General features: G+C 44.2%; 3 protein-coding genes and 1 long non-coding RNA gene across 4 annotated transcripts in view; 2 read left to right on the top strand and 2 right to left on the bottom strand.

Annotated features, from left to right (window-relative positions):
• The first annotated feature begins 38 nt into the window (after positions 1-38).
• trim59 (tripartite motif containing 59) lies at positions 39-3,245 on the top strand. Its single transcript, XM_085916729.1, has 5 exons — positions 39-348; positions 1,161-1,416; positions 1,478-1,699; positions 1,832-2,041; positions 2,232-3,245. Exons 2-5 carry the CDS (start codon positions 1,162-1,164, stop codon positions 2,814-2,816), a joined length of 1,272 nt encoding a protein of 423 aa, XP_085772855.1. The 5' UTR covers positions 39-348; position 1,161; the 3' UTR covers positions 2,817-3,245.
• On the bottom strand, positions 3,080-16,332 carry smc4 (structural maintenance of chromosomes 4). The gene is made up of 24 exons (XM_085916726.1): positions 15,757-16,332; positions 14,468-14,679; positions 13,619-13,809; positions 12,878-13,069; positions 11,782-11,958; positions 9,936-10,100; positions 9,018-9,145; positions 8,725-8,865; positions 8,337-8,487; positions 7,136-7,300; positions 6,778-7,011; positions 6,513-6,698; positions 5,978-6,139; positions 5,693-5,918; positions 5,540-5,616; positions 5,297-5,449; positions 5,102-5,228; positions 4,833-5,022; positions 4,613-4,757; positions 4,294-4,467; positions 4,045-4,227; positions 3,663-3,895; positions 3,411-3,594; positions 3,080-3,326 (listed from the first exon to the last, which is right to left on the bottom strand). Exons 2-24 carry the CDS (start codon positions 14,634-14,636, stop codon positions 3,162-3,164), a joined length of 3,918 nt encoding a protein of 1,305 aa, XP_085772852.1. The 5' UTR covers positions 14,637-14,679; positions 15,757-16,332; the 3' UTR covers positions 3,080-3,161.
• The window catches only part of ift80 (intraflagellar transport 80 homolog (Chlamydomonas)), a 21,138-nt gene continuing 11,998 nt past the window's right edge, over positions 16,318-25,457 (top strand). Inside the window, exons 1-8 of the mRNA XM_085916727.1 lie at positions 16,318-16,638; positions 16,819-16,890; positions 16,994-17,212; positions 18,065-18,175; positions 18,294-18,362; positions 19,493-19,602; positions 19,925-20,014; positions 20,095-20,232. Of these exons, the coding sequence (XP_085772853.1) occupies positions 16,851-16,890; positions 16,994-17,212; positions 18,065-18,175; positions 18,294-18,362; positions 19,493-19,602; positions 19,925-20,014; positions 20,095-20,232 (777 nt within the window). The 5' untranslated portion in view covers positions 16,318-16,638; positions 16,819-16,850. The remainder of the gene's footprint in view (positions 16,639-16,818; positions 16,891-16,993; positions 17,213-18,064; positions 18,176-18,293; positions 18,363-19,492; positions 19,603-19,924; positions 20,015-20,094; positions 20,233-25,457) is intronic.
• Positions 19,120-21,611, bottom strand: LOC147054206 (uncharacterized). Its single transcript, XR_015066722.1, has 3 exons — positions 21,114-21,611; positions 20,084-20,216; positions 19,120-20,001 (listed from the first exon to the last, which is right to left on the bottom strand). It is a non-coding gene; the product is annotated as an uncharacterized LOC147054206 (long non-coding RNA).

Below are 25,457 nucleotides of genomic sequence, written 5' to 3'. Positions count from 1 at the left end.
TCAAATTCTAATGGATTGGAGCCTGATTTGTTCAAATTTACGCATGCGCACTGAAAGATGACGCATTTCCGGTTACTGGACTAATTTTTTTGAAACAACACATGCTGCATTTTGTGTTATTGAATGTTTGAGACGTTATCAGCACCGGTCTAATTCCTGGACGACGTGGACCTGTAACATGCCTCTTCAACCGAATGCAATTTTTTACGTATAATTTTCCAAACTAGAACTAAATAGTGTTTAGTAGAAAGGGCAGTTTCGCTTTTTCTAAAACTAAACGCAACGCGAAGCCAAAGGGAAACGGAAGAGCGCTTTTTGGGAAGCAAACGCCGAACATTTGAAGCGAAGGTATGTAAATAACGATGAGAATGTGAGTTAAATTGGCAGCAGCCAAGGTTCAGGGTCTACTGCGTGCTTGACAAACGGATGGGAGCCGAACCCAAAATATAACAAAAAGGTCGTGGTGACAAGCTGAAAAACAGCTGTAAAACAAGCTAACTGTCAAACCTCACAGCTGTATCCACTTAGGCCTTGGTCTGTGGCGTGAAATGTCCCATTTAGGGTTTAATTTATCTTGACCAAAACTGACAAACTACGGTCACATTGCGATTATTATTCAACATGTACTAGGCAATAACGAAACGTGGAGTTTTTCTCTTTCTAATGTTCCAAACAAATCCTTGAAGTTGCAATAAAGGGTCAACTCGCACATGTTTATATGTGGGCTCATTCTTAATAAAAATAAAATAAAAAGCTGGACAACAAACGAGTAAAATGACGTCATTTTGTACATGTAAAACAAATGACTACCCAGTACCAACTCTGAAAACATACAAAATAATTGTGTGTCGTTGATAAGGAGCAACAGCAGCCGTCTGTCGGGACCCCCTTGTTGAAAGGCAAAAGCTAGTAAGGTGTGCTGACTAACAGTAGTAACTAGTAGCTAGTAGCTAATGTAAGAGGAGCTACTTTGCACTATCCCCACTTGTTTTTGTGCTCTCTGCTTCTGTTGTTACACTGTGCAAAAAGAAGAGTAACAAGAAAGTTGAGGAGAAAAAATAAACTCATGTGACTTGCTCATCACACTAGTAACAGTCTGTGTCAAAGTATCTGACATCCCTGATCGTGTCAAACATTTTCCTCCATCACTTTGTGTCCAGCATGGACAACCTGGAGGAAGACCTGACGTGCTCGGTGTGTTACTCGCTCTTCTCTGACCCACGGGTTCTCCCGTGCTCGCACACCTTCTGCCGGGGCTGCCTGGACAGCTTGCTCCACGCCTCGCACAGCTATTCCATCTGGCGCCCGCTACGCCAGCCGCTCAAGTGCCCCAACTGCCGCAGCATGGTGGAGCTGCCCATGGCGGGCGTGGACGCACTGCCCGCCAACGTCTCCCTGCGCGCCATTATCGAGAAGGTAGAGAAGATCCCCCTGAATGATCCTCCATCAGACTTTTTAATGGACTTGTCTGTTTTAGTACCAAGGTGACAGCGGGCCCAGACCTCCTTTGTGTCCAGACCACCCGAGGCAGCCCCTCAATATGTACTGTGTCCAAGACCGTAAGCTCATCTGCGGCCTGTGTCTGACTGTGGGCCAGCACCAGAGCCACACCATCGACGACCTGCAAGCGGCTTTCGCCAGAGAAAAGCCGACTCCTTCACGCCTCGTGTCACAACTGTCGGAGCACAAATGGTCACAGGTGAGTGCAACCCCAATGAGTTACTAGCTAATTATTTTTGTGACCATTGTGGTTTTTTTCTTGAAACCTCAATAATTGGGATTAGGGTTCTCATTATTATTTTTATTTTTTTAAATATGTTTGTGTGTTTAGGTATGTGAGCTGAGCGAGCAGCTGGAGCAGGGAAAAGCCCACTGCGAGGCTGTGCTCAGGCAGGACCGACAAGAAGTCAATGAGTTTTTCCACACGCTGGAGATGGTGCTTCTCAAGAAGCGACAAGCCTACCTAGAGGTTCTGGACAAAAGCTTGGATGAGGTGTCACGGGCCTATGACCCACTCATCCAGAAAGTTAAGGAACTACAGGTGTGTACGCTTTCTTCAGAGGTCTCTCTGCAATAACGATGTGACGTTTGGTTCGTCGTCAACAAATCAATGATCTGTTTTGATATTTAATAGACATTAAGTCGAAACTGCCCAAATCGTAGTTTGTGCATATTGAGTGGACAAATGAGGAAAAAGAAAGGCTGTGACAGTTGGTGTTGGTTTGCTCCAGGAAGAGCAGCTGGACCTGGTCTCCTTGGCCGCGTCCATTGAGGAGGAGGACTCTCCTTTGGTCTTCCTGGAGAAGGTTCACATGTTCAGGGAGCGAGTGGCCAATTTCGCCGGCGCCAGTCTGCCGTCAGCCCTCAACCTCTCGGTCACACCCCGAGCCGCCGACTACCTGCGTCGGCACTGGCCCGCCGTCACTCTCGGTAGTCTGGACGAGGCGCCGATTCCCAAAGTGTGCTGCTGCACGCGATGCGGCAGGGCAGCAGCTGCCGAGGTTCATGGCGGAGCGAAGCGGGACTCCTACTGGCTACGAGTCAAACTGCTTTTGCCCCTGTTGGCACTTTTGCTAGTGGTGGCATCACTGTGCTGGCTCAGCGTTTTTCAGCGAGACCTGATGGGAGAGCTCTTCGTGCCCGTTTGGGACTGGGCAGGGTTGGAATTCACTGTGGTACAGGAGCTTGTACTAAAATGGAGCCGTCACATTTTTTCAATAGTAGAAATCTTCTCACAGGAATTGACTGCATTCATTACAAGTCTGATGTCACGGCTTGACCTGGGAAGCACTTTCTGTTATGTAGCAAAATGCTAACTTTTACACAATTAAGTTTTTATATGCATCAAACATCCAATCGTACTGCTTATCTTCACTACGGTTGCATGTTGTTGTTTTTTGTAGTTCATTTTTGTAGTTCATTCATTTACATTGGTGTACGTTTGATTGCAGAACCCTCTCAACTCATTTGTGGGCACCATTGGTGGGAAGGAGTTGTGGATGTCTTCTTATGGAAGCAGGAAGTGTTTAGTTGGCAGAGCCTCGCGGAGATTTGAAACCACACCCTGAAAACTCAAGAGTTGTGATTAAAATGTAAATCTTTATTAAACAAGTCTTAAAAAATAGCAGCAGTGTGTATGACAAGTGACGAGACAGGACTTCCTAGGCGGTGATAGCGTCATGTTCTCGGAACACGATTGTCTTGGGGTTTATCCCGACGCTCTTGGTGGTATTGTGTGTCTTGTAGATGCCGATGAGCCGGTCGGCAATCTCGAACATATTATTCCTCAGTGAGATGATGATGAACTGAGCATTCTTGGTTTGCTCCTGCGGGGGGGGGGGGGGAAATTGGTCGGGGCTTAATGTCACGCTAGCTAAGGCTGCTCAAAGGACGCTCGGCTTGGTACTCACATAGATGTAACTCGCCACGATGGAGACATTCTTAAAATCCAGCGCGGCGTCGATCTCGTCCATGAAGTAAAGCGGCGTGGGCTTGTAGTGGTGCAGTGCAAACACCAGTGCCAGGGAGCTGAGGGTCTTCTCTCCTCCAGACAAGTTGAAGATCTTTTTCCAGCTCTTTCTCGGAGGACGCACGCTGCGCGATGAAAAGTCGGCCGTCAGTGGACGGACGGGCTGACGCAGAAACACAAAGTAGACACTTACCTGAACATGATTCCTTCTGAGAAGGGGTCCATACTGTCCACCAGCTCCAGCTCAGCATCGCCCCCCAGCGTCAGCATTTGGTAGTTCTCCTTCAGCTTGTTGGTGATCATGTTGAAGCCGCCCATGAATTCGCCGAGGCGCTGCTTGCGCAGGTCCTCGTAGCTGCGCCTGAAATTGTCCCGCTGGTTGGTGATCTCATCCAACTGGGCCACACGCATCAGGTACTGTTCCTCCTGCAGGCGTCGTCACAAATTAGCGGGTCGAGCGTAAAGTTGGCGGTTAATCAGATAGCGTGATGTTGGTAACGACGCCCCCCCCCCCCCCCCCCCTTTGTTGTTGGGACAAATGACACCCTGCCAGCGTTTCACTTTCTTGCTCCTACCTTCTTCTTGTACTCTGTGATGGCACCCAAGTTGGGCTTCATCTGAGCACACTTGGTCTCCAAGGTGATCATCTTGTTGACCATGACGTTTGGGTCAGAGATGTCGTCGAGCTGCTCGGCCGTGAGGACGGGCAGCTCCTCGTCCGGCGTCCCCTCCAGGGTGTGCAGGGAGAGCTTTGAGGCCTGTGGACGTCAGCAGATGTTAGCATGTTAGCACAAAACGCTAGTCCGGACACGGGCAGCGCCTACCTTCTTCTGCCAGTGTTCGATCTTATTCTTGTGTTCGCTGACGGCGGCCTCCATCTGCTCCACACGCAGCCGCACACTCAGCGACTCCTCCTGCAGGGCGTGTTCCTGCTGCTGCAGGACATTAATCTCCTTGGCCACTGTCTGGTAGTGCTCCTGCACTTCAGGGAGTGCCGCCTGGAGAACAAGGGGATTGACTTCACTTTATATCTCCCATAAGTTCCAAGTAATGGTTCAACCAAAAAGGCATGTTTTCCCTGGATATAAAATACAAATCAGAATTTGAGCCAAGCAAACCCCTTCAGATAGGATATCCTCTGACCTCAGCTTCTTGACAGGCTTTCATGACTTCTCCCGCCTCTTCCTCCAGTTTCTTGAGTTGCTCGGTGAATGTTGCTAAAGACGTCTGGTTGTCCTTCAACTCCTCTTCCACGCGGGTCACGCTGTCCTCGCACTTCTTCAGGTTGCTGAAGACAGTTGGGTCAACGTGAAGCTGACGACGGGGTGGTCAGCGATCTCGAGTGCAGAGAACTGAAGCTCACCGGTCTGCCGTCTTGATGGCGACTTTGGCCTTGGTGATGGTAGAGGAGCATTCGTCCAGACCCTTGTTGATGTTGTCCAGCTTGTCCTGTTGAGCCTTCAGCTTGTGGCTGTTGATCTCCACAATCAGGTTGTGTAGCCTCTTCACCTCGTTTTCCACCTTCCCAGCTTTACTGGACGCTGCTTCGAAGTCTGGAAAACATAATTGTCATGTTTTGTCAGATACTTGAAAGGAATGTTGCAAAAGTCAACTTAAGAGGTTAAGTGGCACCTTTCTTGAAGGCCTCCAGACTCTTCTCCATCTGCTTCTGTTTGGTCTTGTCCGGGGCAGCAGCAAGCACATTGGCCTCCAGTTCTTTCATCTGCTTCTTGAGGTGGATCTCCTGGTCAGCCAGACTCTGGAGAATATCAAGAGTGACAACTTGTTGGCGGGAACCATGACAGCAAAGAGAATTTTGCTACGTACGGTCATGCTGTTGGCGTATTTTTCCAGCGTGTTCTTCATGTCGCGGAGCTGAGTGCGGAGACGCTGGACATTCTCTTCCAGCTGCAGCTTCTTCTCTTGGCAGTCCTGCAGCTTTGTCACGTCGTCATTCAGCTTGGATTCCATGCGGTCGAGCTACGGACAAGCGTATCATGCCGTCAGGTTCTACAATAGACTTTGACCAAGTTCAGAGCTGTGTCATGGCTTTTGATACTTTGCGCATACCTCCACCTGGGAGACCTCAGTGTTGAGAGAGGAGCCCATCCTTCCCTTCATTACTCTGCCTCCTCCAGTCATTGTTCCTGTCGGAGACACAGGAAGGACGTCATCAGGAACATGGCCAGTAGGAGATTGGGTAAGAAAGAGCACGCTACCCACCGGCCATCTCGATGATCTGGCCCTTGAGGGTGACCACTCTCCAGCGCTTGTCTTTCTGGAAGGCCATCCTCGTGGCCTGCTCCATGTCCTGGGCCACCAGGGTGTCCCTCAGGGCGAAATAAAAGGCCGGGCGCACGCTGGGGTCATTCACTTTCACCATGTCAAAGAGACGTGGGCAATCCTCAGGGGTACGGATCTTGCCCATGTTCTTTTCCCACACCTTCATCTGAGGGGACAAAAGAGGTCAGAGCGAGAAGCCGCAGTTGAGCGCCGGCGCGCACGTACCTTGTCGAGACCGATGAAGGTGGCCACGCCGATGTTTTGCTCTTTGAGAAACGTGACGCATTTCTGAGCCGTGTCGATGGTGTCCACCAAAATGTGATCCAGAGCCCCGCAACTGGAGGAAATGGCCACGTCGTACTTTGCGTCGATGGCTCCCAGGTCTCCCTGCGTATATCACCCGCAATCAATGAGCAACGGAAAACAAATGTGGGACAGCCCACCCTAATGACGACAAGCGCTGGAGAAAAACGAATGGCTGGATGTATTCCAACAAAGCTGTTTTGTTTTTTTGTTGTTTTTTTTTTTTGCATCTGTGGCATTTTTCTGACCTTTGAATCGAGGCTTCAAGGATTACATGTCATTTTCAAGGATAATTAGTGCCTTCATTTTCAAACATCTCATTTAAGACTTTTTAAGGATCCGCAGACACCCTTGTAAATGCTGAAACAATGTGTCCAAGTGGAGGCCACTCCAGTGCACCCCCAAAGCGCCAAGTGGGCTTAAAGGACAAAAAAAAAGTTAGAGCGTGACTCCTTACCAGCCTTCCGAGGATACCGGGAATTCTGCCACTCCTCTTCTGCTGCATGAGAGCGTCCAGGACCTTCCCTCGACTGCGGTTGGAAGACAGAGAGCTCTTGGCCTCGTCCACCTTCTGCCTCATTTCCCTCACGACCTGACGGGTTTCGTTATCCATCTTCGTCACCCGCTCCAGCTCACCCTCATCCTGGAGAGGAAAACGTCCGCTCCGTAATGACTTCCGGTCCCAAAGTAGAGTAAGGCCAAGCTTGTGACCTTTCGCTCACCTTTTTGAGTTCTTTCTCCCGCTGCGGTATGTTGACTTCCAGTTCTTTAATGGCGGCGCGGCGCTCCCGTAGCGTGTCGGTGGTGGTCTGGAGGGTCTGTTTGGCGGAGTTGAGCTGCGTCACGGCGGTGTTGTGGCGGCTCAGGTAGATGTCGAGCTCCGACTGCGCCAGCTCCGTGCGAGAGCGTGTCTCGTTCACAGCCTTGCTCAGCTCCATCAGCTCTTTCTCTTTGGTCTGATAAGAGCAAGAACGGCATAGGATTATTACATTGGGGCAGAAAAAAAAAAAATATATATATATATATATATATATATTTTTTTTTTGTCTCCTGTGGGTCTGGAATTTGGTTCATCCATACCTCTTTGTCCTGTTGCAAGCCGCTGGTCTCTTCTTTTAGACTCTCCATCACCTCCTTGAGTTTCTCCTCCTCTTTCCCCTTCTGCTTCTCCAGCTCTTCCTTACGAGCGGTCGCCTCCGCGATGGCCTTTTCGCTATTGGCGGGTACGCCGCGCACCTCTTCCAGCTAAAAAAAAAAAAAAGTGGCCGAACACAACACAAATTCAACTTTGAGCTAATGCTCTGTAGCTATTAAGACGGCACCAGCCCCGCCCGGCCGGTCGCGAGTGGCACCGGGAGTGGGCTGTTTTGTGTGAACGTGGCTGTCGGGAGTGTAACACAAGCCAGGCCATAGTTGAACACTGCTCCCCTGAGGGTGTCTGCCTGCCTTTACCCCTCAAATCAACACATCTCCACTGCACCGCCACGATATATTCCGAATGTTAACAATACGACACTAATCTGAACTGTGTGGTAGTCACTGTTCAAGTGTGTGTTGCTCCATGAATCCACTTGTCCGGCACTTCACAGCCCCCTAGTGGATACTTTAGGTGAGCTACTTCTTGCCGCTTTTAAAATGTGATTTACAGCGTGAAACGTTTTTATGTTGTTTGTACAAGAACTCCACAGTTTAAGGAAAAAATATGACGAATTAAAGCAGGCTCTCAGCATATAGATGTTACATTTTTATGGAGCGGGGATGTTTAACAGGAACCCATGTAGTAATTAGTTTACACTGAGGGCCCTTTTTTTTTTATATTACTGTACATGAACATTGTTTTGGCATTTTTCACAGAATGAACCTATTTTCTTTTTAACGACAGGGAAATTTAAGCTATACAAAACTAACTCTGCATTTATCAAATCATTAATTTTCTGAAAAGAAAAAAAAAAGTGGGTTTTTAAAGAGGATACTAAGACATACAATTATAGTTCATTATGTATTTTTCTTCTTAGTCACGTGCATTTAATTTCAGAATATTACAATGATTACAATAATTTGTGTTCCCGTAAGCAGGAAATTGTCTGGGTGCCCTTACTGCTTGCTGGCCCGAGGACAAAAAAAAAAAAAAAAGCACCGTACCGCTGCTTGACTCATAGTGCAAATCTGGTTCTTTTGTTGGATTTCTCCAGTAAACATGAAAGTTGCTAACTTGCGGTGGATGATATCGTAGCAGCCCCCCACAAATCACTGAATGAAAATTTCAAAAAGGTGTACACACCTTTTCTTTATCCTTCTCCAGCTGCTTCTGCAACTTCTTGTTCTTGCTTTTGGAGTGTTTGATCTTCTCGCGCACTTCGACATCCCGCAAGTCCAGCTGGGTGAACGTCTCCTTCTGGGTCTCAATGTACTTGTTGATCTTGTTCTGTTTCCTGGTGGAAGAACATTGTTTGAACTGAGCAAAAATACGAGTATTTTTTTTCCCTCCTCCCAATACAATTTTTAAAAGGAAATAGCAGCTCTAGTAAATAGTGGTAACTCCATATGAATATTTCCAGATTTTATTAGATCCTTTTTTCAGTAGATCAAATTCTACAGACGTGGAACAAGTTTCACCCTCGAGAACAAGCAAAGACAGACTTTGCCGAAAGAGACAAAAAGGGTCTTACTTCTCCACATTTTTAAGCTCTTGATTCATTTTCTCCATCTCTTGCGATATCTTGGCAGTTTTTTCTGTCAATTCCTTGTTGTCCTCCAAAATCTTCTGCTTTTCCTGCTCTTTAGCCACCACATGCTTTTGTAGATCATGACTAATGAACAGGAACAGATATCAGGATGATGATAATAAAAAAATAAAAAAAGATCAACAAGTTACATTCTTCCATTTTGTTTTTCCTGGCTCATATGTTCATTTGTTGAACTTTGCACAGAACACAAACACCATAAGTACTGGCGTACTTACACATTATATTGATAAAGGCGACTCTTGAGTTTGAAGATGTCATTTTCCAAAGTGAGAAACTCCACAGCTTTGTTCTTTTCTCCCTCCAGAGCGTTTTTCTCCTTCTCCACCAGCTTGACTCGGTTGAGCTAGGGGTGGTGAACAAGAATATCAAGCCACGGATCACGTGCATTAGCCCGACCGGCATATTTACAAAATAACACAGTGGAACTGGAAGGGTTCAACACAATCGGTTGTGTGTGATTGTGTTCGAGATTCAATATTTTCCTTGCCACAGGAAACGTAGCATGAACTAAATCAGACTCGCAGTGCCACTTTCATTTGTGCAAACATTTTCAAAGTCAACTTTTAACTCTCCTACTAGTATATATATTTTTTAAAGTCAAACTACACACTCTTGACACATAAATAAGGTGCTGGCAGAGTGATTATGTCACTTAATGGCTTTATGTGCTGCAGGTATTGCTGGAATTTATAAGAATTGATTCGGGATTTTTTTTTTTAGGTTGAAGCTACTGATATCTAATTTATTGTATTGTTATCACATGTACTGAGCAAGGTGATCTTTACATGTCACAGTAAGTTGCATTTCTGGTTCTATGGTTATCATTACACTTCCCGGTACCCTCTGTAGTGGCATAATTTTTCTCTTATCTTTTTTTTTTGGGTGTGTTTTTTCCCCACCCAGATCCAAACTGCTTAAATTTTGGAGGGTATTCCACTTTGGAGGTTTTGCTGTATTGTACATGTCTGATCATTTTGGCACTGCAGTAACTGGTGAATTAAAAAAAATAATAATAATAATCACAGCTTGTCTTCTCTGTCAAGACTTCACATAAAACACACACACACACACATTCATCTCAAAGTGAAATCAGAAAATGCCTGGACAGAGAAGAATGAATGAGGATCAATTACCTTCTCTCCTCTCTGTTCATTAAGCAGTTCAATTCTGCGGGCCAGCGTTTGGATGGGCTCCTTGAGGCGACACGAGCCGATAATGTCCTCCAGGTACTCCAGCATTCCCTCGTCATGCTCCGTCTGACCTTTGGGCTTCATCATGGCAATTTGCTCCACCTCACCCTGAGCCCCAAGCAAAGAAAACACATCTGAGAAGGTGAGTCCAGGCAAAATGATCACTTATTCAATTAAATAAAATACTAGAAAATAGAATTATTGTCTAAAACAATTTTATATTATTTAGTCATGTATAACATGCTTATTTTTACACTTATGCACTGGGAACAAAATGCATTTTTCCTGTCTAGTGACACTGAGAACAATTCATTGCAATACACTTGGCAAAAAAACAAACAAATCGGAAATAAGATTATAATTTGTTGTTTTTTTTTTTGTTACAAGTAAAAAATGTAAAAATCACATCAATAACATGTCCAATGTGAAACAAAGGTCCTTTCGAATCTTGTGTAAATTAATTCTAGCTTCTTCAAGCTCCCGGAACCGTGTCAGGGACATTTTTCTCGAGTCTAAGATGTCTGATTACATGTTAAATTATATTCATTTGATAAAAAAAGAGCCTTGGGTAAGACTTTTTTCGAGCTAAACACAAATTCAGTTTAGATGATGTAAAAACCTAATGGCTCTCTCTGTGCATCTTAGGACTTGTGAGTTTGTGTCAGGTCACATATAACTTTTATGTATAAAAATAAATAATAATAAAAATAAAAGGCCAGCAGAAGCGAAAAATCCCCCATGTCATCCTGCTCTGACCGGTGCACTAAATAGACAGCTTCCCCTTAGCCAGAGGCCTGGAAAAGTGACCTTGGAGAACAAGCCTAATCCTCTTCCCATAGCCATGCAGCCATGTTACAGGCTGAGCTGAAAATCTAACATCCAAGGACAGCAAGAGTCATCATGAATACACACACACACACACACACACACGCACACACACGCGCACACACGCGCACACACACAGGGGGGAAGTGAGACACTTGTAAGCACCCAGCAAACCACAAAGGCACACCGAAGGATAAAAAAGTGAAATGTTCACCAGAAACTCGCGCAGCGTGTAAAACAATTAGAATTCCAGTGACAGCACATTGAAATCGGCCATTTGGTGTTCCTCTGACATGAAGCATCACCCCGGTGAGCCTCGAGTTAATCAGTAATGATGCTCGGCACACACGTGTAACACAATCGGTGTGACCGGCAAACTCTTTCAAACTCTGACAATTAAAAAAAAAAAAAATAATAATACAATCAAATAAATAAATCAGGTATTTAAAAAAAAAAAAAAAAAAAAAAGACAAGAAAGGCCAGGACATACAGTAGGAAAATCAATTGTTGATGGTAGATGTTTGTTCCAGCCACACTGAAGCAGCACTGCTAATACTGGGGCTCATCTATCACGCCAATATTTACGTGCTGCTAAAGCGTGACAGGTACAGGACGAGAAATGTCACCGCCCCCTTTTGATTCCCCTAAACTCCTCCCACAGGAAAAAATAAATAAAATAAAATCCTCATATTTATTTCAAATTGCATTTCCTTAAAATTCTCAAGCAGCAAATAATGGTTCGCACTTTCTGCACAATGTATCAAACCATGATGCGCTGCTAGAGCATTCTAAGGCCATCTTTGTGATAGCAACAGGTCCAGTCCACAGACAAAAGAGCCAGTCAAACATTGAAATGACTGTACAAGCAGGAAATCCCGCACAGAGTGAGTGTAATGTCACAGGCTAGCCAGGATAAAATAAAAAAAAAATATGGTTTACTAAAAGGGAATAAATGGCAGATTACCTGTAGGATGAGAAATCTATTATGGTCCAAGTCGATGCCGTGGCTTCGTAGCAAAGCGCCCACTTCTCTGAACATGGCTTTTTTGCCATTGATATAGTAGGCCGAAGAATTGTCCTTGTTGGCACTCCTGGAAACATAGAACTTGCTGTTGGGGATGACTTCGTAGTCATCTCCTTCCTGACTCAGAGAGGGGAGGGGGGGAGGGGCAAAGGACGCACAGCAGTTTAGGGCACGACAGCTCAGGAGAGAATCAGGCAGCTCAGCACATCAAAAAGTCATTGTTGGATGAATACAAATTAAAATAAAATAAAAAATGTAAAAAAATGTTCGCATAGATTCACTTACACAAAAGACAACTGACAAAAGTTGTATGCACAATGCTCACACCAGAGGTAAAATAGATAGACTCAAGTAGTGGAATTCATTTCAAATCATCACTACAATATATACATCTAGAACAATACAACAACTGTTGCAATCATGATTTTATTTTAATCTAAACTTCACTTTGGAGCCCAGAGAGTTGAGTTGTGTACACCAACATTCAAAAGAAAGAAAAAAGTGATCAAATTTAAGCACTAAGTAACAATTCCTGCATAGAAAATTATTTTATTTCACTTTGTGTTGAAAAAACAAAACTGAGAAATGTGGCCCCAGCAAAAATGTACACTCCCCTGTCAGAGATTTAATATTACACCAGCTATAAGCTAATTCTTGCTCTTACTGTCCATGTTTAAAAGCTTGTGAAATTACTTTTTAATTGAAAAAAGGTTGTATTTGCCAATGCTAACAATTTAATAGCCTAAGAAGACGCAGTTAAATCTCATAAAAAATAAATAATAATAATAATAATAAAAGGAAGGCTCTAGCACCGTATCAATGGTGTGTGACTGTGTGTGGGTGGTAAATGTTACTTCCCTGACTGACATGCATCCAGGTTCAGTCATTTATGTAAGAAAGTGCTTTAAAACTCAAATAAAATAATAACAGAATTTTTTTTAAACCCAATTTTTCCACTTTGGGCTCCAAATTATGGAAGGATAGTTAGTGAGTGTCTTATAATAGCAACATAAGGAATAATTGGATGGATTTATACCTTATCAATAATCTTTTGAAAATGCACCTCCACGGTACAGCTTTGCACATCTTTGTGCTGATCAGAACTGTGGATAAGCACCGACAGCTTTTTCGATCGGATCTTTTGAGCTCTGTATCCAAACACAAATAGCATGGAGTCGATCACATTGGACTTGCCACTTCCATTCGGACCAATGATGCAGGAAAAGCGCTGCGGAACAGGAAAGGGTTAAAAATAAATGTAGAAAAAAATAATCATATTAAATAGAAAGCATTGTAAATGTTTAAACTATTTTTTTTTTTACATTTGTACAGTCCACACTACATGATGACCATGAGTGTGTATTGTGTGTGTTAGAAGGGGGTGTAGCCAGAATATTTTTATTCTTACATACATTTACAAAATCATCCGAAATGATAAAAAAAAGAAAAAACAATTTGTGAAAATCCACACATCCTTTAAGTCAGAATAACTTCAAAGATGCACAAACCAAATTAAAAGGGCACATCTTCTATCATCCTCCCCAGTTTCAAATGTAAAAAATAAATAAATAAATAACACAGCAAAAAAAAAAAAAAAAAGATGCAGAACATTCTATGTAACTTTTGAGTCTGCCATTACATGAAAATTTGCATTACAAAAGATATGCACCCTAAATGTCAACACAACGTTCAAAACAAAACACCATGTGTCATGCAGGGCTGAATTAGACGTGTGCTTGTGTGTGTGTGCGTGTGTTTTGAGGAGGGGGGGTCGTACCTTGTGAAAGGGCCCCAGAATCTGCTCGCCTGCGTACGACTTGAAGTTGCGATTGACTAAATGCGTTATCATGAGGCGAGGAGCGCCTGGCTCATTGGTCATGGCTGGGGGCGGGGGTGGAGGGATGCTACCGAGAATTTCCTCCAAAGGGCGACTATCAACCGCCTCGGCCGCCTCCCCGACAGGCGGATCTGTGGCACAGGCAAAAAAAAAAAAAAAAAAAGTACAACTTTTATTCCCCCCCTCTCACCACTCTGCAACTGTGTGCGCGAGGGAGCGCTTTCAGGTGGGGGAGGGGTGGAGGAGCACCAAAAAACAAACAAGTTATACAGACTACAACGCTCCTCTCAGTTTTTTTTCCCCTTCTTGTTCATGACAGAGTGGCTCAAAATCAGGAGGGGGTGTGGGGGGGGGGGGCAAACTTCTTGTTTTGTTTCCAACACAGCAAAGTTCCCCCCCCCCCCCCTCCCCAAAACGACCTGCCCAAACTAGCTAGGAGTGTCGCATCCACCAAATACAATCACACATTAATGACAGAATAACAAACATACGCCCCTCGCGCTATCTACTACCAACACGCAAGAATAGGAATAAATTTACCAGTCAAGCTTGAACACTCGACGCCTCAAATGATTATACTAATATTGATTACCGGCGCTCCAAAACGGACAAAAGCAGCTATTCTATTAACTAAAGTCGGGAGTAGAGGGGGGGAAAAAAATAATGATGCACCACAAATGGGCCACTAACACAACGGAGTGAAGACAACTTGTTTTGGGATTGAGACACGCATACACACAAGGAGAGGGGGAAAAAAAAAAAAAAAAAAAGCAAGCCTTTGTTACTTGCCAGTTGTCGGCGTCGGTGCTGGTGCCTCCTGTCCCTGGCCATCGGAGCGGCTTCCTCGGGGGGTTACGTCCAGCTCGTCCTCGGAGTCATCCCGAGGCTGCGACCCCTTTCCTCCTACTGACTTGGAGGCGGCGGCCGCGGTGGAGCTCTTTACACTTTTAGATGGCATGATTTGAAGTCTAAGGGAGGGGGGGGGGTGTAGGGGGGGGTCACTGGTTTACAAGAAAAAAAAAAAGGCAAAGAGGCATATCGGTGAGTGGGGTTGGAGCCTGTCAATCTTTCTGGGGGGTTTTTCCCCCCGTCTTGTGATGGTCAACATTCACTTTGGGACTTTTTTTCCCCAACCTGTTTGTAAGAGTAGCCTAATGGGGTCAGTTTTAGTTCATAAATTCGCCAATCTAACACTTTTAATTCCTTGTTCCTGTGGTGTAGCAGTGAAAAATAGGTCATAGTCGAAGCGCATTTTCTTACGAAAATAGCAATATTACTGCAAGTATGTTTTATTTTTAAACTTTTTTTTATGCAGGCTCAAACTGCTTCCCCCCCATCCAATTCCCAAATTGGACGCTTCACTCTCAAGTCTGTACAATCTCAAAAACGAATAATAACGTTGCGATTATTTAAAAATTACGCAAACTGGTTAAATAAGGAACCCCCAGTAACAGCGATATGACCCCCCCCCCCCCCCCCCCCCCGCAAATACAAACTAGTCGAGTGTCTGAGGATGCGTCTTTTTTTTTTTTTTGCCACGTAACTATATTTTCACGTCGCTACATTTACTGTTTAGTGCCTCCGTGATTGTAAAAAAAAAAAAAAAAAGCAACGCGGCTAACCTTCAGCCACTAAAACGATTATTTAGAAGAATGGTGCGGAAGCAGTATTATCTGTCGCGATTTTGAAAATGCTTTTTTTTGTGTTATTTACAAGTCGCCTTAAAAGTTACATTTCGTTTTATTGTTGTTTTTTTTTTTTACCGCTCACTGACTCGAGGTATCGCGGATTCATAAGTAGCCACACAAGCATTAACTAACTGTATTGACATGAGCGAGCTGGAAACTGCCGTGTTGCTTTTAAGATGAGTTTCGAAACGTAAAAAAAAAAAACGCTTTGTGAGCGTTATAACGTCGGACTACAAAACTCGCCTCGGTTAACATAACGCATTTACGCTTTTGATATTAGATTATAAACGTGTTGTCGGGTGGTTGAAAAATCCGATTTTGAATTGACGCATTTCAGCAAATAGACGGAACCCTGTGACGAAGTTATTTTTCGCGGGCTTCTTCGTGTACCTTCTGTAAAATCTTTGTCAAAACTCGCTTCCCTGGTTCAAATATTGCTTGGGAAAAATAGCGGCGGATCCAAAATAGGTGAAAAATATTCCATAAAATTCAAATCGGTAACATGTCGAGCGGCTCGCCGACTTGCAGAAGTCCAACTTGTAAATGGCGCCTAAACTGCGCTGTCGAACCACATGCGTTATAAACTGACGCAAGGCACCATGGACCGTTCAAAGGGCAAAGGAAAAAAATTCAAAAAAGGGGACGAAGCCAACTCTGCCTCGCACTCCCTCCGCAAACCAGAAGCGTTCGTCAACAAAGATCGAAACGCCCATGCAGTTTAAAATCTACAACTGTATATTGTCGGCCATTTCCCCCCATTTTGTTGTCTTGTTTTAAAAAACTTTTACTTCGTTTACATTGTAAACATTCGCTTAGTTACGTGAGCAAAACATCAACACTAGTCATTTTGACACCCTATATTGTTAGATTTTGTTATCTCACGTGCGTTTTCTCTTTTCGAACATCATTTGCATGCTTATATTTTAGATAAATAACAAGATTATGTGCCACTACAGTATCCTGTATTTCGAAATATCCGTTGTCAAGGAAGTGACCGTGAACTCTCGCGAGATTTCATCCCGTGAAGCTGTGACCCAGTTTAATGGCCACCAGATACCTGCGATAGCGAACTGAGTCAGCCAACTCGACTACTTTACTGAACAACTTTTTTCGTGGATTTCACGTGACTCGGGGAAAGACTACCGCCCCCGTTCACCCATTTTAATGACAGAACGATGGCTAATTTAAACAGAAGACCGAGCTAACGTTAGCATCACGTCACAGCCGAGACTCCGCCAACATAAGAGGATTCGATATTCGCAACAGAGTCAGGTAACGTAGCAACAACGCCGCTGTAGTTCACTGTCAACACCGTAAATTCACGGCAGCAACTTACCTCGCCCTTTTCCTTACTCTATACATTTTCTGATGTTCAACTAATATTCGTGTGCTAGGTGTGATCGAGCAGTGACAGCTAACATGCTGTCACTAAATGCCTGCTTCCTTGTCTAGTTTCACAGGGAATAACGACACAAACGTCTACAATGCGATTGAAAACATCGCTACTGAAGGAACCTAAACATATCCTTTTTATTTCCCGATTGTTCTTTGCATTGGTGCTGCTTGGTTGCATTTGTTTGCTCTACGAATGTGATTTGATCATTTCCCTTAATATTAGCCTCACATAGAGAATTAGTGAGCTGCCTTGGCTGGACCACAGCCGATGAGTTGTACTCCTGCAGTGAAGACCACCAGATCCTCAGGTGGAACCTTTTGACCAGCGAGACCAGTCTGGTGGTCAAGTTGCCAGAGGACTTCTACCCCATTGACCTGCACTGGTTTCCTAAGACAGTTAGTGGCAAGAAGCAGACGTCAGCTGAGATTTCTGTACTAACCAGCACTGATGGCAAGTCTTTTGCTTGTATCCTCTAGGAATTCGTTTTTTGCTGTATAGCGCTAGCCTTCAGGTTCACAGATTTGCATTTACGGACTGGGTGATAGGAAGTGTGCAGCTTGTACTGGTTTCCAATCACAGGTCACATATCTATAGATAGGCAATTCCCGCTCACATTCACACGCAATTTGGAGAAAACCCACAAAAGCAAGGAAAACTGAAGTGAAATTCAAACCCAGAACGCCTCAATTGAGGATGACTTTTTAATATAGTTGAACATGTCCTGTGATTTGTATTTTGCTTTCAGTGCTAATTCTGTATTGACCCTTACTGTAAAACGACTTAACAAGCGCTGCCTGTCTTCAGGCTGCATTAGAAACAAACGCACAGAATGTGGATGTACTATTATGTCAGGCAACATGTGGTCAGAATACTAATAACAGTGTAGGGTTGCATAAGCACACCCCCCCAAACTGAGGCAGCAATTTTCTCTGGCAGACCAGTGAGTCATGAAAACTCAGCTTTTATTCCCTGTTGCAGCTTTCATTTTTCTTGTTATATTGTCACTTTTATTTTCAAGATAGTTTAACCAATAAGTGATGACACTGTTGAAATATCAAGTAGTGCATTTGCAGTTACATAGCACGTTGATCTTGATGTTTTTGTTTTGGAAAATTGTCATTCTTGTCCACCAAGTCTTGATCATAATCATGTAACTGCAAAGTTTTTATGTATTTTAAAGCATTGGAACTATATCACGATGCCTTTCAGAAACAACCATAGAAATATCAGTAAAAATAAAAACGCGATCTTAAGTAGAAAATGTGTGCACTCAACATAGGGATTTCCCTGCCGTCTCTGCAGGAAAGTTCCACCTCGTTTCCAAGTCGGGACGCATCGAGAAGAGCGTTGAGGCTCACAAAGGAGCTGTTCTCGCAGGCAGATGGAACCATGATGGAACTGCTCTCATCACAGGTACAACTAACTTCCATTCATTATAACCAGCCTAATATAATGTCATGGTGGTGGTCAGATTGAAAACCGTGAAATATGTCATTTGTTTTTTTTCTTTCAATATTAACATCCATTTTAGCTGGAGAAGATGGGCAGATCAAGAACTGGTCCAAAAGTGGCATGCTACGCTCAACACTAGCAAACCAAGGTGAGTTAGATAGGGAATGTCGATTTGAAGAATTAGTTGAAAGCAATTCAAATAAAGAAAAATGTATGTAGCGAGATAGAAGTAAAGTCACGTCCTGTGTTGAAATATCTTCCATTTCCTCCTCTCATCTCATAAACATTTGGAGTTAATGCTCCCTGAGCTTCAGTCTCATAAGATTCATCATAATGTCTCAAACCTTTATTGGGACTTTTTTTTTTTTCTAACGTCTCACCAAGAGACTACCGATGAATGAAACGCATCTCAATCCAGTTTTCATTGCACTCGGCTCACTTGTTTAACTGATCAATTGGGCTTCTGGGCTTATTAATTATTAACCGTTGGAGGCCTTTTTGGAAAATGGATGGCACACTCCTGTTAAATGGCCGGCGCTGTGGAAAAACTTGGCGAGGGGAAATGACAAATTCTGATCCACTATATATGTAGGAACGCCCTCCCCCTCCTCCTCCTCCTCCTGAAGGGGCTGTTTAAAGCATGAGCTGCCGGGTTGTGGGATGCCGAACAGACCCACAGATGTGTTAAACACCTGGATCGAGAAGCACCACTGCAGAGATGGGCCCTCGTCCACATGGCTCTTAGATCACTGCAGGTGTTGCTGCACTTCAGAGCCACAAAAGTTCACTCACACACAAAAGTACAACACTTTTTTTTTTTCCTACTTAGACAATATTCAAAACAAGCAAGAATGAGTAGCTTCTCTCAGCCTCCCCCCCCCCCCCCCCCATCTTGTTTCCGTCGTCATTCGTTTGCATTTGTGAGTAACCACGCGCACCTGGAGCGAGGTTAAATGTCAGCCCGCACTCTGCACGTGCGTATCCGCAACCTCGACTCGTAAAACCACGCACTCGCGTCCTATTCTGCGGAGGTTAGGCGGCTTTGCACAGCTGCCGTGACTTCTATCTGCCGAAAGATGACGAGAACCCCCCGAGGGACAGTGAGGTGTTCTCGTCACTGGCGTGGCCAAAAGAGTTCAATTTTCCTTTGTCAAATACGGGAAAAGACATGTATGCATCGCAGACTGTAAATTCATGTGCATTCGCTCAGTAACAGCCGTCTGTTTGTCTTGGGTTGAAAATCGGCAAGAAAGTTCATTTTTTTTGGGCTTCTTACAGGCTCTCCCGTGTATTCTGTGGCCTGGGGCCCGGATTCGGAGAGGATTCTCTATACATCAGGTCGACACCTGGTCATCAAACCTCTGCAACCCAGCGCGAAAGTCATACAGGTATTTTCAAATCGTTGATCACAATGGAAAAAAACAAAATTTTCGCATCATATAGCTCAGCGTGATTGACATAGACGGCCATGAATATTTATGTTGCTTGCTTCCCTCCTCTGGTCCATATAGTCTCGTATGGAAGATAGCAGGTGTGTAGCCAGAGAAGAAACGTAACGGAGAGATAATGTCAATACCTGTTCACCGTTACACATCATATAAAACAAAAAATCCAAAAAAATCCCCCCAGTGTTTCAAACATTCCGCGTTTGCGCTTTAACAGGCAATGTGATGACAGTAATGCTGAGTTGTGATCTCTGTCTCTCTCTAGTGGAAGGCGCACGACGGGGTCATTCTCAAAGTGGACTGGAACTCCGTCAATGACCTCATACTTTCGGGAGGAGAGGACTGTAAATACAAGGTCAGATTTTATCCGCATACCGGAGCGTGGTTTTTGTCACAGTACAAAAAAAAAAAAATTCCCGCTCGCCTCGTCAACAGGTGTGGGACAGCTTTGGCCGTGTGCTTTACTTCTCGTTGTCACACGACTACCCGGTCACCTCTTTGTCCTGGGCTCCAGATGGAGAAGTGTTTGCCGTGGGCTCCTTCAACACTCTGCGACTCTGCGACAAAACCGGGGTAAGCACGTAATTTATATCCTCTATCATTCAGAAACTACTTTAATTGCCACCCTTGGTGACTGTTAACTTCGTCGTGGTGCAGACACACACACACACACAAACACACACACACACACACACAAGAGGAGTTTCATTTTTTTGGGAGCTAATTCCTGAAAACACGTGCAAAGTCTGAGAACCACATACGTGAGCGTGGCAGATTTAGAGTTCCTCGTTGTCGGCTGCGAGTGTGTGTGTGTCGTAACTCCAGATGAAGTAACATTGGGGAAATGGTACCGCTAATTGTTTTATTCTCGTCAAACATCTGGCCAGAAACCGCGTCGGTGGCGTGAGTCGCCCTCACGGGACATGTTGTCGCTCTTCTTTTAAGTTTACATGTCGATGTCAAGGACTGTGCGCTGCATCGAAACGTGCTGTAATGAAAACAAACAGCGCGTTCTGGTGTGCCGATCACACGGCATTTCATGCTCCATTTTGACTTAATTAGGATCAAATGGTAACTTTCCCCTCCAGTGTAAAAAAAAAAAAAACCTTCTGAGCCAACATATATATTCTCAAGAAGGGTACGGTGTTTCGGAGAGGTTAGGATAATATCACTCATAGAATATAAATATCTGAAGGAGTCTGGGGAAGTCTCTTATGGTTTTAAAGTTACATTTGGTCTTTTGAAAGAGAGAGGGGGCATTACAGTAGGTTGTGGAAAAACTTCCAGATTGTTGCAGCAAACTTGATGAAATCATTCAAATGAGGCCAGCTTGTATCAATTTTCTTTTTTGCTCCAGACCAAAATATAAAACGAGTGTACCATTAAAACTATAAACGGGCAGCAGCGAATACAATTTATGTCGTTATTTTTTGCAACCATCCAAGTCACCTCACCCTTCCTTATTATGGCTTTGTTTATGCGGTCGATCGGTCCCAATTTTCAAACGGCAGCGCCACTCGCCTTTCCTTTCGGTGCGCGCCTCGCCCGAGGCAGTCCCGGGGATGAAGACGAGGGAGGACGAGAGGAGGAGGATTATGGCTCTGCCCTGCTTGAACTGGAGGAAGGGCACGCTTGCCTTCTCCTCCCTAAAGCTCCTCCGAGACGGCGTGTACTGTAGCGTGGCGTGGGAGGCTTGCTGAAAAAGGAGTGTGGAATTGAGGAGAGAAAAAAAAATAAAAAATACTAGGTCACTCCATCTCGGTGCCGTACAGTGTGAATTTAGTCACAATAATTGCGGGTGTGAGTTTAAACACAACTTGTCATGAGCAAAGACACTGTTGATTGTGGGTTTTTTTTTTTTACTTACGAGCATGACTAATGGGAAGGAGTTTCATTCTGTATGTGATACAATGAAACCTTGCACTTTGAATACGACTGCTGGCTCAGCAGGATTGGCGCTGCACATTTAACCCCTTCACCTCCTGTCCGGCTCCACTCTTTTAGCTTAAATGCTCCGCTCTCCTCTCCCCCCGTTATTATTATCACATCAGAGTAGCGTCCAGAGACCAAGTTTACATTGAGCTAAAAGTACACCTGGGGCACCCGGCCCATTTTTGTTTTCCCAGAAAAATTGTTGCTATCATTAAATTGTTGTTACATATTCATTGGCTTAAGATTGAGGTTTTTTTTTGTTTTTTTGTTCATGCAGAGTTTATTTCTCTTCACGGGAGCTTTAACAAGACACGATACAAAGGGGTCCACTGTCCCTTTTTTTTTTTTTTTTTTTTTTTAAACAAGATTGGGGGAGAAACAATAAGTCAGTGTCTGTGTGCCTCCCTTGGTATAAGCATGTGCCCGCATGCCTGGCTGCTGCATGCGTGCGTGTGCAGCCGCCGCTGCCGTGCAAATGTGCCTGCGAGACAGCGGTCTATTTACGAGGCGCTGCAGCTGGTGTCTAGCGTCTGGACCCTGTCACGATCTCTGACACTGCCACTGGCTAACAAGTAAGACTCATTGTGCCAGGCGATCTCCCACTTGCGCCCCTACCCCCAACCCATTCCCGATACTCTCTCCGCCCCTCTTCCCTCCACGACACTTGTTTTTTTCTTTTTTTTTTTTTTTTTTTCTTCTTCTTCCCCCCCACACTCAACTGTACGACCATGCCATAAATGTAACTTCTGTTTACTTTAGCTATTTTATGATTCGTTTACGCTGCGCAATTTTCAGCTTTTACAAGAGCACGGTTATCATGACCGGGGATTTTTTCATTTTTTTTCCCCAGAGGTGGCTGCAACTCGAAAGACATTTTTAACATGAGAAACTCAATTCATACAAGTCAAGAAATTGTACTTTGCTGACAGAAAATGTCAGTTTCTGGCAACAAATCTGTCCAGTAAGTCGTTTTGTGGTGTGCTTATATGAAACTCCGTTTATGGCCTTCCCTAACCCCTAATTAGAAAAAGAAAAAAAAAAGTTTACCCAATTTAAACACATTTAAGATCATTAAAACGTACTTCAAAATTTCAAAGCCTACATTTTAAACACTTTGGAGATGTATTTGAACACACACATTAAAATCCAAAGTATAAAGTACTCAGGACTATCCACATGAATGTACTTAGAAGGGGGGCGGGGCCTATGAAGATTATCATGCGGTGGTCAGTCGCAACTTTTTGCGTTAGCGTGCTCACTGTGTTTGACTCACATCTACAACTGTGGCTCTCCTTTCCCACGTGTGGGGGACATCTCATTATTCAACTGATTCGATGAATCGTCACAGCCCTGAATCGGAAGCTTCGGAGTTCATAGCAGTGTGTTGATACGCACGTAGCCATCCCCTCTGCTCACCACATTGTGGAAGGAAATAAAAATTAAAAAAATTATTACCAATCCTGAACTGAGCCGCTTGGTGGAAACGTGACTTCACATGCTGACTCTCTCTGTTCCTCAGCCAGCATTGACTCGTTTTTTTTTGGGCCGTGTAGCCTCTCATCCCGTGTGACATGCTTGCGTTCACCCTTGTCTTCTCCTCCAATAACTCTTCCATTAGGGGCGCTTATACCTGACCCGCTTTTTGGCGGTTTGATGCCAGCCGCCAACCCACATCTGGACACGGCCGCCGCTGGAAAGGTATAAAACAGCGCAGAGTGAGCCACCGTTGGTGGTGCATGAAACGCCAAAAGAAACCACTGCAGATTTATTACTCAGCGCGCATTTATCTGTTTTCATCACACGAGAAGAGGGGGGGGGGGCGTTTATTGTGGGAGGTGAGGAAGCGAAAAGAAATGCATAATAAGGGGTTGGAAAAACAGGGGGAGGGGGTCGACAAAGTGAAATAATTAGTACGGGTTGGATGAAAAGAAAAACGTCACGTGAAAGAAAAAGCGCCGTATGTTTGGGAGTGTGTGTAACTGAGAAGTAGACCGAGAGCGAGGGAGTGTGGTCAAACAAAGAGAATCCTGAGTCAGCAGCAGAGCAGCCCCCCCCCCCTCTCTCCAGGCTACAGTACAGGGCCACTCCTCTCTCTCTCTCCCTCTCTTTCCCTCCTTTTTTGTTCGACCCAGCTCCCTCCCCTTACAAGTCTGCTCCTGCCTCCTATTTCTTGCTTTCTGCACTCCCCCTTTCTTCTTCTTGGCAGACTGGAGGTTGTAGGACGAGAGCAGAGCAATCAGCTTTTCTCCGTAGCACATTTTGACGCCACCAGCTCCATTGACGAACGTTAACATTGTTTTCGGAGACTTCACTATCATCCAGATGAAATTTAAGATACTTTGTATCTTTTTTTTTTTTTTTTTTTTACTGAGGGTTGAGCTTTGTGCAATCGAGCAAACAAAAAAGTACACGACGGGAGTTTTCATGAAAAATTGTTTTTTTGACACGATATTACTTTCACACCTCTCTCGAGTTATGCTAAAGGCCTGCCTTGTTGGAAACTAAAAGCGAGAGCATCATGAAAAAGACGTTGGAAGGATTTTTTTTTGGAGGGGGGGGGGGGGGGCTGTGCAATAGATCCTGTAAAGTTGGCCTATGCACCAAGGCTGGGTGTAACATAAAAGATGTCGGTTTCTCCTTCCCTCAAGTTTCTGTGTTGTTGCTGGCAAATTCATCATTCTTGGCCCAAGCACAAGCGCCACTTGTTAAACAAACATGTCACACTCGCAGAAAAAGAGGCGATGAAAAGGTGTGAAGAGGGTGTCACTGGGTAACCAATGCGACTGGAGAATAGGACTTTAGCAACTTGTGTATCTTTTCAAACTTTGCTGCCAACTTTGAGTTCATTAAGCGCTGGTGCGTGTGAGTGTGTGTTTGTCCCACTTCTTGGCACACAAATAGACATAGACATTGTCTGCTGGTGGATGGAAAAAAAATGTTCCTTTGCAAAGACAATGACACTCAAACCTCCATTAGGACTGGATAAATGTGTTAGCTGCCATGCACAGAAAGTAGTTTTTTTCTAATCAGAGCGCCATCTTCTGGTTTTGTTGGGTCACTGCTCCACTTAGCCCCTTAGTGTAAGTGGATTCGAATAGTAAAAACACAGCATCATTCACTCTATGCTTAATTTATTTCAAACAACTATGATTGTTTTTTTGTTTTTGTTTATTGTTTGGCTGTAAAGTATTCTTCAGTATGACTAAAAAGAGCAAGTGATTGTGCCAGTGAAGTTTTTGGAACGTAACGGTTGCCGAAGAAAGAAAGAGAGACAGCTGCTGCGCACCACAGAGCGAGAGAGAGAGTGAAGTGAGGCACAAGAAAAGATGATACTCACTTGGCCGCGCCATTTAAAGTCACAGCACATGAAGGTGTGTGTATGTGTGAGATTTGGCTTCCATCAAGAGCTGTGACTAACGATTTTTTTTTTTTTTTTTTTAGAATCGATTATCCTATCAATTATTCCACCGATTATTTGGCGAATGCCTCCCCCATCACTTAGTTGACTTTGTGCACCCTCAATGTAAAATAGTCTTTTTTTTTTTAAATCAAAAATCCGATTAATCGACAAATATTAAAATAATTGTCATTTGTTATTTACATTTCTTTTTAAGAGTGCTGTATTTCTTTAAATCAACGTTTTGGTGTTTTGGCGTGTGAAGCGTTGAAACAGATTTTTACTTTTGCAGAGTTGATTTGAGATACAAGCCCGGTCACAAAACAAATTCAACTTGTAAGTCGAATCATCCCATTCGTCCCTCCCAACTTAGATAATTACCCGATCAAACGATTAGTACTTTATTCCATCTTGACACTTTCTCAACATGGTGTTAAAGTTAGCTAAAGGGTCTAGTTTGTTTTTAACC

The sequence above is a fragment of the Syngnathus leptorhynchus genome, chromosome 7 (genome assembly GCF_054491065.1).
Source record: "Syngnathus leptorhynchus isolate UIUO chromosome 7, UIUO_Slep, whole genome shotgun sequence".
Taxonomy (NCBI): domain Eukaryota; kingdom Metazoa; phylum Chordata; class Actinopteri; order Syngnathiformes; family Syngnathidae; genus Syngnathus; species Syngnathus leptorhynchus.
The sequence above is the reverse complement of the archived record's forward strand: the minus strand, read 5'-3'. Positions and strand labels throughout refer to the sequence as shown.